Source organism: Microcaecilia unicolor, chromosome 13 (genome assembly GCF_901765095.1).
Source record: "Microcaecilia unicolor chromosome 13, aMicUni1.1, whole genome shotgun sequence".
Taxonomy (NCBI): Eukaryota; Metazoa; Chordata; class Amphibia; order Gymnophiona; family Siphonopidae; genus Microcaecilia; species Microcaecilia unicolor.
Genome location: NC_044043.1, coordinates 39,688,183 through 39,701,665, shown reverse-complemented (window position 1 = coordinate 39,701,665; position 13,483 = coordinate 39,688,183). Strand labels below are relative to the sequence as shown.

Genomic DNA, 13,483 nt, shown 5'->3' with positions numbered 1-13,483 from the left:
GGGCAGCAGAAGAGGAAGCAGGAGAGAAAGATACCACGAGGATGCTGAAAGGACAAAAGGGAGAGACAGAGAGAGAGACAGGTAGCGGGGCACGGAGCGGGAGTGTAATGCAATTAATGCATGTTACAAACGCATTAAATGTACAGCCCTAATATATATATATATTTTTTGTTAATGTATATGTTTTATTAAATTATATTTTTATATTTTTTTATGTATAGACCCCTGACGCAGGTAATTAACCAAAATATATGCAGTGTCCAGTCCACCAATAAACTTTGCTTCCTCTGGTTTTGAGACTCCGCCTTTTCCTTTGTTCCCATGCAAGCCCACTTCATTGTTTTCTGCTCCTTATAAGCCAGCCAAAAAGTTTAACCAGAGAAAAAAAAATCAAGGGGTTTCCATAGTTTTGATCACAGATTTTGTGATCAATATGCTCCTCCTGAAGTGAAGATGACTACCTGCTCATTAGTGAGTTATAAATGAACCATTGATGAAATGTTCCAGAACTATCCAAATGTATTATCTGAACAACAAACTACCTGTTAAGTGTCAGTAATTAAAACATTTCACTTTAAACATTTTCCAGCTGTGACCTGTGGCCTTCAGGCCAAGGAATCTCACTGTAATAGCTGGATTGAGGGGGAGATGCATCAACCAAACGTTAAAAAATCTAAATCGTAAAAGTGCTTAACGAATTTGAAACAACGAAGAATACACAAAAAAAACAACTTGTTGGGCAGACTGGATGGACCGCACAGGTCTTTTTCTGCCGTCATCTACTATGTTACTATGAAATGTTCGGTGCGGTATTGAAAAGTACAATGTATCATAAGTTCGTAATCCCCGTTGGTAATTGGCCCCTTAAGCATGCGCAGAGCAGCCAAGCGTTATGCTGGCTGCCCTACGCATGCCACAAACAGTCAAAACAAAAAAAACACTTGGCTCCCAAAATAAAAACAAAAATCAAAAAAGGATCGGGAGGGGGCAAAGGCGCTCGTCAAGAGCGTCCTATATGGACGGCCTTGCCCCCCCACCCCGCCCGAGGTCGCCGCTGCTCCCCGCTTCCCCCTGCATTATAAATTAAAAAGCAAAACAAAAATCAGCAGCCCCGGCTGGCCCCCCTCCCTTCCTCTCTCCTCTTTCGCCCCATAGCTCCGCTCTCCCCACATCCTCCGCCCTGTGCCCCGCCCCCTCCTGGGGTCGTCGCCGCCATTCCCCCTCCCTATTACCAGCCCGTGCAGCGCTGTGTGAAGGCACTGCATGGGCAAGAAGAACAGCTGATGGCTTTGTCTGTGCCCAGTCTTCCTTCGCGTCTCTCTCCTCTTGGGCCCACCCCCATCTGACGTAAGTAACCAACGTAGGTTACTTACGTCAGACAAGGGCGGGCCCAGGAGCAAAGGAGGACGTCCTTTCCTCTTGGGCCCGTCCTTGTCTGACGTAAGTAACCTACGTTGGTTACTTACGTCAGACGGGGTCGGGCCCAAGAGGAGAGAGACGCGAAGGAAGACTGACCAAAGACATGGCATCAGCTGTTCTTCTTTCCCGTGCAGAGCCTTCACACAGGCGCTGCACGGGCTGGTAAGAGGGAGGGGGGCCCGGTGGAGGGGGGGAATGGCGGCGACGACCCCAGAAGGGGGTGGGGCACAGGGTGGAGGATGTCGGGAGGCGGAGCTGTGGGGCGAAAGAGTAGAGAGGAAGGGAGGGGGGCTGGCCGGGGCTGCTAAAGTAATGATTTTTGTTTTGCTTTTTAATTTATAATGCAGGGGAAAGTGGGGAGCAGCGGCGACCTCGGGCAGGGTGGGGGGGGGGGGGCAAGGCCGTCCATACAGGACGCTCCTGACGAGCGCCTTTGCCAGGGTTGCCAGCTGGGATAAATTTTCCCAGCCCCAAATGAGCGGTAAACCCGCCCAAAAACCGCCTGAAGCCAATCCCCGTCTCCCGCGTCACCGAACCCTGCCCCCGCATCACCTAACCCCGCCCCGCGTCCTAACCCCACCTCCCATGTCACTAGCCCCGCCCCCTATGTCATCCCTGATGTCAACTCCTCCCCAGAAAAGCTTCTATTGGACCAAATTGGACCAATAGAAGCCCCGGAAAAGCTTCTATTGGACCGAATTGGACCAATAGAAGCCCCGGAAAAAACTGCCGAACTCGCACAGCGGCGACAGGAAAAGCGCCCAAAAAACCGCATCCCGCGGCTGGCGAAATTTTCCCGCCGCCGCTGGCGAAAAACTGCCCACCTGGCAACTTTGGCCTTTGCCCCCTCCTGATCCTTTTTTTTTTGTATTGCTGCATTTTTTTTTACATTTTAGTTTTTAGCCGGACAGCCCTAACGAGAGGTACAGACCTCTCGTTAGATTTCTTGGCGTTTCGTTCGGTTTTCCTGCGTTAAACAAATCGGAAAAGGTTAGTGCATGTCATTTCAATAGGGTTTCTACACTAATTGCTCATCTGCATTCCGTTTTCGTTAGCTGCTACCATCGTCGGAAAGGTAAAATTATGTATCATACCTGATAATTTTCTTTCCATTAATCATAACTGATCAATCCATAGACTGGTGGGTTGTGTCCATCTACCAGCAGGTGGAGATAGAGAGCAAACTTTGCCTCCCTATATGTGGTCATATGCTGCCGGAAACTCCTCAGTATGTCGATATCAAAGCTCCATCCGCAGGACTCAGCACTTAGAGAATTACACCCACAAAAGGACACTCTGCCCAGCTCACCACCGCCGAAACGGGGGAGGGGAATTAACCCAGCTCATCCCCACACAAGTGGGGGAGGGGAATCCGTCCAGCTCATCCCCGCGGAGCGGGGGAGGGACACCACACCCACCGATGCGGGGGGATCTGGCTTATCCTGCAACCGCAACCGCGGGAGGAGCTGACTGACCCTAACACCGCCGAAGCGGGAGGGGTACAAAGCTGCCCTACAGCCGCACGAAGCGGGAGGGAGTACCGGCAGAATTTAAGTCTCAATCCAGCCCCGTAAAACGGAGGGGAGAGGAATGCAGCAGCTCACTGTAACACAAACTCATCTCAACTCTTGAAGAATCCAAGTGAAAAAACTTGAACACGAAGTCCTCCTGAAGGAAGTGAAGACTAAACTTGAACCTAAAATTCAACCAGAATATAAACAGTACAGATATCTGGGAGGGGCTATGGATTGATCAGCTATGATTAATGGAAAGAAAATTATCAGGTATGATACATAATTTTACCTTCCATATCATCATGCTGATCAATCCATAGACTGGTGGGATGTACCGAAGCAGTACTCACCCAGGGCGGGACATTGAAATCCCTGACCTCAACACTGAAGCTCCAAACCGGGCCTCCGCCCGAGCAGCCACAGTCAAGCGGTAATGCTTGGAGAATGTATGGGCCGATGCCCAAGTTGCCGCCTTGCATATCTCTGCCAAGGAGACGGACCCGGCCTCTGCCATCGAGGCCGCCTGAGCTCTAGTGGAGTGAGCCTTCAGCTGGATAGGCGGCACCTTCCCCGCGGCCACATAAGCCGCTGCAATGGCTTCCTTGACCCATCTTGCCACTGTAGGCTTAGCAGCCTGCAGACCCTTACGAGGACCTGCAAACAGGACAAACAGATGATCCAATTTCCGGAAATCATTGGTCACTTCCAAGTATCTGATGATGACCCGTCTCACATCCAGATATTTGAGAGCAGAATACTCTTCTGGGTAGTCCTCCCTACGAAAGGAAGGGAGACAGAGCTGCTGACTCACATGGAAGCGAGAAACAATCTTGGGTAGGAAGGAAGGCACTGTGCGAATAGTCACTCCTGCCTCAGTGAACTGCAGAAAAGGCACTCGACAAGAGAGTGCCTGGAGCTCGGAAACTCTTCTGGCTGAAGTGATAGCTACCAAAAAGACTGCTTTCAACGTCAGGTCTTTCAGCGATGCCCTCGACAAGGGTTCAAAAGGCGGCTTTTGCAAGGCTCTTAGCATCAGGTTGAGATTCCACGCAGGCACCACTGAGTGCAGAGGAGGGCGCAGGTGATTAACTCCCTTGAGGAAACGCACCACATCTGGCTGCGAAACCAGGGAAGCACCCTTCAGGCGGCCCCTGAAGCAAGCCAGGGCCGCTACCTGGACTTTCAGGGAACTGAGCAACAGGCCTTTCTCCAGACCTTCTTGCAGGAACGCCAGCACCGAAGAAATTGGAGCAGTAAATGGAGAAAGTGAACCTGCTTCACACCACGCTGCAAAGGTACGCCAAACCCTGGCGTAAGCAGTAGAAGTAGAGGGCTACCTCGCTCTCAGCAGAGTGGCGATGACCTTGTCTGAGAAGCCCTTCTTCCTCAGACTCTGCCGCTCAATAGCCAGGCCGTAAGACCAAAGGGGGAGGGATCCTCCATCACCACGGGACCCTGATGTAACAGGCCCTGCTCCACTGGCAGTCGCAGAGGTTCGTCCACTGAGAGCCTGATCAAGTCCGCATACCAGGGACGTCTGGGCCAATCCGGACCCACCAGGATTATCCGGCCCGGATGCTTTGCCACCCGGTCTAGCACCCTGCCCAACATGGGCCAGGGCGGGAACACATAGAGAATCTCTTGTGTCGGCCACTGTTGGAGAAGAGCATCTCTCCCAGGGATCGAGGGTCCCGTCCTCTGCTGAAAAAGCGCGGCAGTTGGCAATTGGCCGATGACGCCATCAGACCTAGGCTCGGCTGGCCCCAGCGCTTCGTGATGTCCAAGAACGCCTGAGCAGATAGCTGCCACTCTCCGGGCTCCAAGGTATGGCGACTGAGAAAGTCCGCCTTGACATTCATGACTCCGGCAATGTGGGCCGCTGACAGCTGTTCCAGGCTTGCTTCCGCCCACTGGCATAGATTCATGGCCTCCTTGGCTAGAGGGGCGCTCTTGGTACCTCCCTGGCGGTTGACATGGGCCACAGCCGTGGCATTGTCCGACAGGACCCGTACAGGCTTCAACGCCAGTACCGGGATGAACTCCAAAAGCGCCAACCGAATGGCTCTGAGTTCCAGGAGGTTGATAGACCACTTTGCCTCTGCAGGAGACCAGAGCCCCTGCGTTGTCCTTCCCAAGCAGTGGGCTCCCCAGCCCGACAAAGAGGCGTCCGTCGTGACGACAATCCACTCCGGGGTCACCAGAGGCATTCCTGCAGACAACTTGTCTGTCTGCGTCCACCAGCTCAGCGCCTTGCGCACTGCTGGGTCCAAGGGAAGGCGCACAGCATAATCCTCCGACATCGGAGTCCAGCGCTGCAGCAGAGAGTGTTGTAGTGGTCTCATATGAGCCCTGGCCCAGGGCACTACTTCCATCGTGGCCGTCATAGCCCAACAGCTGCACATAGTCCCAAGCCCGAAGAGGAGAGGCTACTAGGAACTGGTCCATCTGAGCCTGAAGCTTGACAATCCGATTGTCTGGCAGGAACACTCTGCCCACTTGGGTGTCGAATCGAACTCCCAGATACTCCAGGGACTGAGTTGGGCGCAGCTGGCTTTTCTCCCAGTTGATGATCCACCCCAGGGAGCTCAAAAGAGCAACTACCCGGTTCACAGCTTTGCCGCACTCTGCATAAGAGGGGTCTCGGATCAACCAGTCGTCCACATAAGGATGGACTTGTACTCCTTCCTTCCTCAGGAAGGCCGCGATGACCACCATTACTTTGGAGAAGGTCCGCGGAGCAGTAGCCAACCCGAACGGGAGGGCTCTGAACTGGAAGTGTCGGCCCAGGACTGCAAAACGCAGAAAGCGTTGATGAGGAGGCCAGATGGGAATATGCAAGTCCGCTTCCTTGATGTCCAAGGATGCCAGGAACTCTCCTGCCTTCACTGCCGCTATAACAGACCAGAGGGTCTCCATGCGAAAGTGCCTGATTGACCCCTTTGAGGTCGAGGATAGGCCGTACAGAACCTCCTTTCTTTGGTACCACAAAGTAAATGGAGTAACGTCCCTTGCCAAGCTGATTTTCTGGCACCGGAACGACCGCACCCAGGCGGATCAGATTGTCCAAGGTCTGCTGCCCTGCCACAGCTTTGACCGGAGACTTGCAGGGAGAGAGTACAAACCCGTCTCTTAAGGGTCGGCAGAACTCTAGCTTGTAGCCGTCTCTGATGACTTCCAGCACCCAAGCGCCTGAAGTTATTGTGGTCCACTCGTCCAGAACTGAGGACAGCCGTCCTCCAATCTGCACTGGGGCGTAGACCAAGGCCCCATCATTGGGTACAAGACCCTAGGGGAGGACCGGAGGGAGCACCTCCGGGACGGCGGTCTCTGCGAAAGGAATGCTGCTTGGGGGAAAAGTTCCACTTGAAGGAAGAGGGGGCAGAGGAGCCCGACCTGCCCGGGCGGTACCGACGGGCTTCCTGAAACCGTCCTCTGGAGGTACCGGGGCGAGCACTAGCCCGAGCCCCGACCTCTGGTAACTTCTTGCCCTTAGACGTGCCGAAATCGGTCACGATTTTGTCCAGCTCGACCCCAAAGAGCAGCTTGCCTTTAAAAGGCAATCTAGCCAGGCGGGATTTAGAGGCGTGGTCAGCAGACCTATGCTTCAGCCAAAGCCACCGCCGCGCAGAGATTGTCTGAGCCATGCCTTTAGCTGAGGCCCTCAAGACATCATACAGCAAGTCTGCCAAATAGGCTAAGCCCGATTCCAGGGCCGGCCAATCAGCCCTCAAGGAATGATCCGAGGGGGAAGCCCGCTGCACCATAGACAGGCACGCCCTGGCCACATAGGAGCCGCAAACTGAAGCCTGCAAACTTAAAGCAGCCGCCTCCAAGGACAACCTTAAGGCCGCCTCCAATCTTCTGTCTTGGGCGTCCTTTAGGGCCGTGCCACCTTCCACCGGCAACGCCGTTTTCTTAGTCACCGCAGTGATTAAAGAAACCACGGTAGGCCACAGATAGGCCTCACGTTCACTTTCAGGCAAAGGATAGAGGCGGGACATAGCCCTAGCCACTTTAAGGCTCGCTTCCGGGACATCCCATTGAGCCGAAATTAAGGTGTGCATGGCCTCATGCACGTGGAAGGTTCTATGCGGGCGCTTGGTCCCCAGCATAATGGCAGAGCCAACAGGGGCTGAGGGAGAGACGTCCTCCGGAGAGGAAATCTTCAAAATGCCCATGGCCTGCATTAACAGGTTGGGCAAATCCTCTGAGCTAAAGAGCCGCGCTGCAGAGGGGTCATCCGCTCCATCCGAGCGGGGATCCGTCTCCTCCAAGGAATCCGCAAAGGACCGTTGGGAGAACTCAGATACGCTGCCCTCATCTTCATCGGAGGAGACAAAGTCCTCCAAGGCCTGGGAATCAACCCGAGGGCGTTTACCTCCGGGGAACTCAACCTCTTTACCAGACGAGGGAGCAGGGGCAGCGTTTTGCATAAGGGAGGCCTGATGCAGCAGCAAAACAAACTCGGGGGAGAAACCCCCCCAGAATGTGCACTTCCGCAGCCTGGGCTACAGCCCTAGACGCACCCTCAACCGGCGCTCGCAAGAGCGGGGGAGAGACATGCTGCGCATCCAAGATGGCGTCCGGCGCGACACTCCGTGAAGGAGCCGCGCGGGAAAAACGGCGCTTAACTTTAGCCGCTTTTGTGCCGTCACCCAAATTAAGGGCGTTCATGGCATCAATGTCTCCCACCTCAATGGCGGCCCAAGAAGAAGCCGTCCGAGCCGCATGGCCGGCCAATATGGCGGAGGCGAGCCGCGGGGGATGGGCGTTTATGGCGGGAAAAACCGCCACACCGGAGGAAGGACCGGGACACTCATCGGTCACGAAACTGTCACCCAACAAGGGTGATCAGACTTTAAGACCCCCGCATCCCCTCTAGAAGCGCAAACGCGATCCGGGGAGCGACTCTTTGCGCCCTCGCCCTCCGACGCCATAGGCCACATGGAGACCAATCGGGGAACCCCCTGCCCGCTATAAAAGGTAAAAATTACCTGCTTTCCGCTCCGAGCTGTAACGACCTGGTGTCCCAGTGAGTAGCTGCAATAAACGTTTAAATAAACGTCGAAATAAACGCCTTTAAGGACGTTCAAAATTTTTTTTTTTTTTTCAACGGAGCCAGCGGGAGGGGGGAGAAAAGGAGGGACCTGGCGCCACCAGGTTTGCACTTGCTCAAGAAGAGCCCTCAACCCCAGGCACTCAACAAAACCTAAAAATTAGGCTTGGAGGCCTAGCCAGAGCTGCTGCTGTGTGTGACCACCACCTGCTGAGATAGAGAACATACTGAGGAGTTTCCGGCAGCACATGACCACATATAGGGAGGCAAAGTTTGCTCTCTATCTCCACCTGCTGGTAGATGGACACAACCCACCAGTCTATGGATTGATCAGCATGATGATATGGAAATGGGCTTTAGTGCATGCAACGGTTTGAAAATTCTTCCTTAAAGGCTCATTTTTGGCTCGTTAAAGCTTAGTGCATCTGGCTCTAAGTGAGATGGGAGGGAATATAGAAATAGGAAAGCTCCACCCATTTTGAATAAAAGTTTCATAGCCCAACAAAGCAGCCTGGTTCTAAATGAACTGGAAACCTGAAAGAGCAGGAAGAAACTCCTTTCAAAATCCTGTAATCAGGGTCCCTAAATATTGCCACTAGATATCATCTTTAATCAATGAGCACAATTCACTCCATAGCTTTCCAGTTCTAGCTGGTCAGGGCAATGGAAGACCCAACTTGAAAGCCTTCTGCATACACTGCACAGCACTGCTACTGGGCTACTCCAAAATGACTCTACTTTATTTTAGTTCAGTCACACAGTATATCAAGCTTGACAAAAATAAGTCATAGCATGTTAAATATTTGACAAAGGAGGAATATTCTGACCTGAAGACATGACTTCGAGGAAAGGCAATACTGTTCTTAATAAATAAAGTGAAATTTACAGCTGCTCTTAGTAATGGAGGCCTGTCAAAAAACAAACATTAAGAACACACCATTAGTTAAGTGTAGTATAAAGGAAAACAATACAATTAGGTTTTATTTTGTAAGTTCTATCAGTCTATATTCGATTTGGGAGGCCAGCGGGGTTTTTTTTAAATGCTAGCCATGGCATTGAAAAACCACATATGTATATACTGCTGACCACCAATAACTATATGGATAGGGGTGATATTCAGCTGCTATCCATAGACAGTACCTATGTGATTTAACTTAGAATTGCCTTTTTTTACTGTTGTAAATTAAACTGCTTAGCTATACGGATAGCAACAAAATATCATCACTATCTGTATAGCCTGGGCAAAATGAACTCACTGTTCATATAGTGCTGGCGTTTTCAAAGGGAATTTTCAGTGGCATTATATATAGTGCCACAGAAAATTCACAGAGAGGGGACTTATACATTTTAGCAGCTCCCACTAAATGTTTACGTCTCTTACAATACTGGTATCGATGTTTTGAAAACTTTTCTGTCAACCCACAATGCATACCAAATTGGGCACAGTACTCTTAGATAAAACAAAGGCAAGAATGATGGGCAGAGAAATTAGACAGCCTAACCATAGAGTTCTATTTCCAGATGGACAAGCTGGTTTCAGCTCCATTATGGGCAGGAAAGGCAAAATTGTTTACTGTAATGGAGGTTCTCTTTAGATAGCAGAATAAAACAAAGTTACTTACCTGTAGCAGATTGTAAACTACAACTTTTAGAGCATTGCACTGAGCATGCATGTGCCTTCCTGCCTGCTGCTGTCGTAAAGGACCTAGCCAGTCTAGTTTCCAGCAAACAGAATTCAACTCCAAGGGGAAGAGGGCAGGTATGCAAGAATATTTTATTCTGCTGTCCTTAGGAGTACACCTGCTACAGGTAAGTAGCTGTTTTCTCCTAGGACAAGCAGCCTTTCTTCATATGTGAGGAGTTCCATCCCCTTTATCATTTTGGTTGCCCTTCTTTGAACCTTTTCTAATTCTGTTACATCTTTTTTAGGATACAGCAACCAGAACTGCATGCAATACTCAAGGTGAGGTCTCACCATGGAGCAATACAGAGACATTATAATATTCTTGGTCTTAATTTTCATCCCATTCCTAATAATTCCTAGCATCCTGTTTGCTTTTTTGCCCACTGCCACACACAGGGCAGAACAGTTTGGTCTACGATGACACCTAGATCTTTTTCTTGGGTGTTGACTCCCGAGGTGGACTCTAACATCAAGTAACTATGATTTGGATTATTCTTCCCAATGTGCATCACTTTGAATTTGTCCACATTAAATTTCATCTGCCATTTGGATGCCCAGTCTTCCAATTTCCTAAGGTCTTCCTGCAGTTTGTCACAGTCTGCATGTTTTAATAACTTTGAATAATTTTGTGTCATCTATAATCACCTCACTTGTCATTCTAATTTTCAGATCATCTATAAATATGTTAAATAGTACTGGTCCTAGTACAGATCCCTGAAGCACTCCACTGTTCACCCTCTTCCATTGACAGAAATGACCATTTAACTCTACCCTCTGATCTCCCAAAACTGGCAAGAGACATTTTTTGCGGGGACACACAGACTGTAATACGGCTCAAGTCATATATTTTATTTATTTATTTATTGCATTTGTATCCCACATTTTCCCACCTAATTGCAGGCTCAATGTGGCTTACATAGTACCGTAGTGGCGATCGCCAATTTCGGTATGAAAAATAACAGTGGACTTGCGTTAAAGTTCATGAGTAATAGAGAAAATTGGTGGTTAAGGATAAAGAGTTAACATTTGACCAGTTCTGGTATAAGTTTCGTTGTGCGATTCAATGTCCTTGCTTTAAATGGTATATTGGACAAATTAAGCGCAAGGTAAAGCAGCGCATTGGGGAACATATAAGTAATTTATGAGTCAAGAAGAGAGAAGCACCTTTGGTGGAACACTGGGAACAGCATAAGCATTCAATATCTGAGCTAAACTATGTCATCTTGTCCCAAGTAAATTTGCACTGGGGATGAGACATTTCAGCTATCTTTGCACACATTGAACAGAGATTCATATACCAATGGGGCATGGTCCAACCTAATGGGTTCAATAAAGAAATAGAATGGCTGCTTTAACAAATGGGAGTAGCCCAATTCTTCTCAGCTGGAGGATATGTATAAAACTCTGACGTTTAGAGAGCATGTGCTACAACTTTGATTGTAGGGAGGAGCTTGCAGCGATTCAGCTCCCAGCGAGACCGCATTTGAATCTAGAGAGAGCTGTTTGTAAGGTAAAAATAAGCAACCGATATTGAGCAATTGAAATATAATGGAATGAGAGCACTTATATTGTGTTGATTTTTCTCTTACTCTATAGACTGGAACTTATGTTCCCCTGAAGATGCCGTTAAGGTGAAACGTGCACCATGTTGGGAACGATACTAGCATCTACAGAATCGTTTTTTAAAGCACTAATGAACACAGACACCTGCGGATGAGAGTCACGGCAACAGAGCACACAACCGCACAGGACTTGCCTAAAATAAGCTACTCCGGACAGGCCTAAGATAAGTCAAGCGATTCGTTTCCTTTTAACATTGAATGCTTAATTTGATAAAGACAGCTGGTGTAACAGCATTGAATGAAGAAGGATGGGTAGGCAGGTCCAGTGCTGTGATGGTTTGAAGTTAGCGTGCTACTAACAGTTTCCGTGACAAATGGTAAATGGCACAGCAACACATACTGAGCACTGTATATTAAAAAAACAAAAAAATTTTGGTATAAATTCTGATTATTTTGAATTCTGGTATTAATTGTGAATTATAGTTAAAATTTAATGCCAAGAAGTGTAGAGTGATGCACTTGGGGTGCAGAAACCCGAAAGAGAGATACCAGATAGGAGGGGAGAGATTAGTAAGCTCAACTCAGAAGAGAGACCTTGGGGTATTGGTGTCTGAGGATCTAAAGGTGAAGAAACAATGTGACAAGGCGATGGCCATGGCCAGAAGGATGCTAGGCTGCATAACGAGGGGTATAACCAGCAGAAGAAAGGAGATGTTGATGCCCCTCTACAAGTCATTGGTGAGGCCCCATTTGGAATATTGTGTTTAATTTTGGAGGCCGTATCTTGCTAAAGATGTAAAAAGATTGGAAGCAGTGCAAAGAAAAGCTATAAAAATGGTATGGGATTTGCACTGCAAACCGTACGAGAGACTTAACATGTATACCTTGGAGGAAAGGAGAAACGGGGGTGACACGATACAGACGTTCAAATATTTGAAAGGTATTAATCCACAAATGAATCTTTTCCGGAGATGGGAAGGCGGTAGAACTAGAGGACATGAATTGAGGTTGAAGGGGGGCAGACTCAGGAGTAATGTCAGGCAGGGCCGTGCCAATACGGTAAGCGGGATAAGCATGGCAGGGGGGTGCCGTCCTTTGGGGCGCCACCACACCATGCTTACCTCGCCCTCCCGCTCCCGCAGCAAGAAGATCCCTTTCCTTTTTTTTTCCTTTTAATTTTACCTCCATCCGGCAGCGCAGCATCAGTGAAGGAGGCGGCGCTCCCGACGTGTCTACTGTCTAACCTTCCCCTTCGCTCATGTTCCGCCTTCTTCTGACGTCATTTCCTTGACGTCAGAAGAAGGCGGAATATGAGCGAAGGGAAGGCTAGACACGTCGGGGGAGCGCCGCCTCCTTCACTGACGCTGCGCCTGCGCTGCCGGATTGAGGTAAATTTAAAAGAAAAAAAGGAAAGGGATGTTGGAAGGGGGGAGAAGAGGGCGGGCAGTTGGGACATGGGAGCGGGAGGGCAGGGGAGAGAGGAGCATGCGAGGGCAGGGTTCATGGAAGGGAGAGAGGGGAATTGCTGGATAGGGTCAGGGATGAATGGAGGGGGCAAGGGACTGATGGGCATGGATGGATGGGAGGGTAGGGCTCAGGGAGAGAGGGGAATTGCTGGATAGGGATAAATGGAGGGGACAGGGGACAGATGAGCATGGATGGATATGGATTGCAGGGCAGGGCTCAGGGAGAGAGGGGAATTGCTGGATAGGGATGAATGGAGGGGGCAGGGGACAGATGGGCATGGATGGATATGGATTGCAGGACAGGGCTCAGGGAGAGAGGAGAAATTGCTGGACATAAAGGGGAGGGAAGAGAGATGAAGGAGATGAAATGAGGGAAAAGGAAGAGAGGAGAAAAACTGCACATGGATGAAGAAAATAGGCAGAAGCTGAGGACTAGAAATGAAGAAGAAAGGAGGAAAGAAAAGAAATAAATGGAAAGGATGCCCTGGAAACGGAGTTAAGAGGACAGATAGCTGCAGAATCAGATACTGGGCCAGCATGATCAGAAAAAGAAAGTCACCAGACAACAAAGGTAGAAAAAAAATCATTTTATTTTCATTTTAGTGTTTGGAATATGTCCACTTTGAGAATTTACATCTGCTATCTTATTTTGCAATGTATAGCAATTTGTTTCTAAGAATATTGCTGACAATTCCTGTCAGTGTGGCAAGTGGTGAGCGATCATTTTCACCGGGGGGGGGGGGGGGGGGGGGAGCGCCAACTGATAGTCTGCAGGGGGGCGC

At 49.7% G+C, this 13,483-nt stretch overlaps 1 protein-coding gene across 1 annotated transcript in view; it reads right to left on the bottom strand.

The window, feature by feature from the left end:
- Window positions 1–13,483, bottom strand: part of LOC115482377 (P2X purinoceptor 5-like) — a 170,615-nt gene that overhangs the window by 112,329 nt on the left and 44,803 nt on the right. Inside the window, exon 3 of the mRNA XM_030222124.1 lies at window positions 8,817–8,897. Coding sequence (XP_030077984.1) covers window positions 8,817–8,897 — 81 coding nt within the window. The remainder of the gene's footprint in view (window positions 1–8,816; window positions 8,898–13,483) is intronic.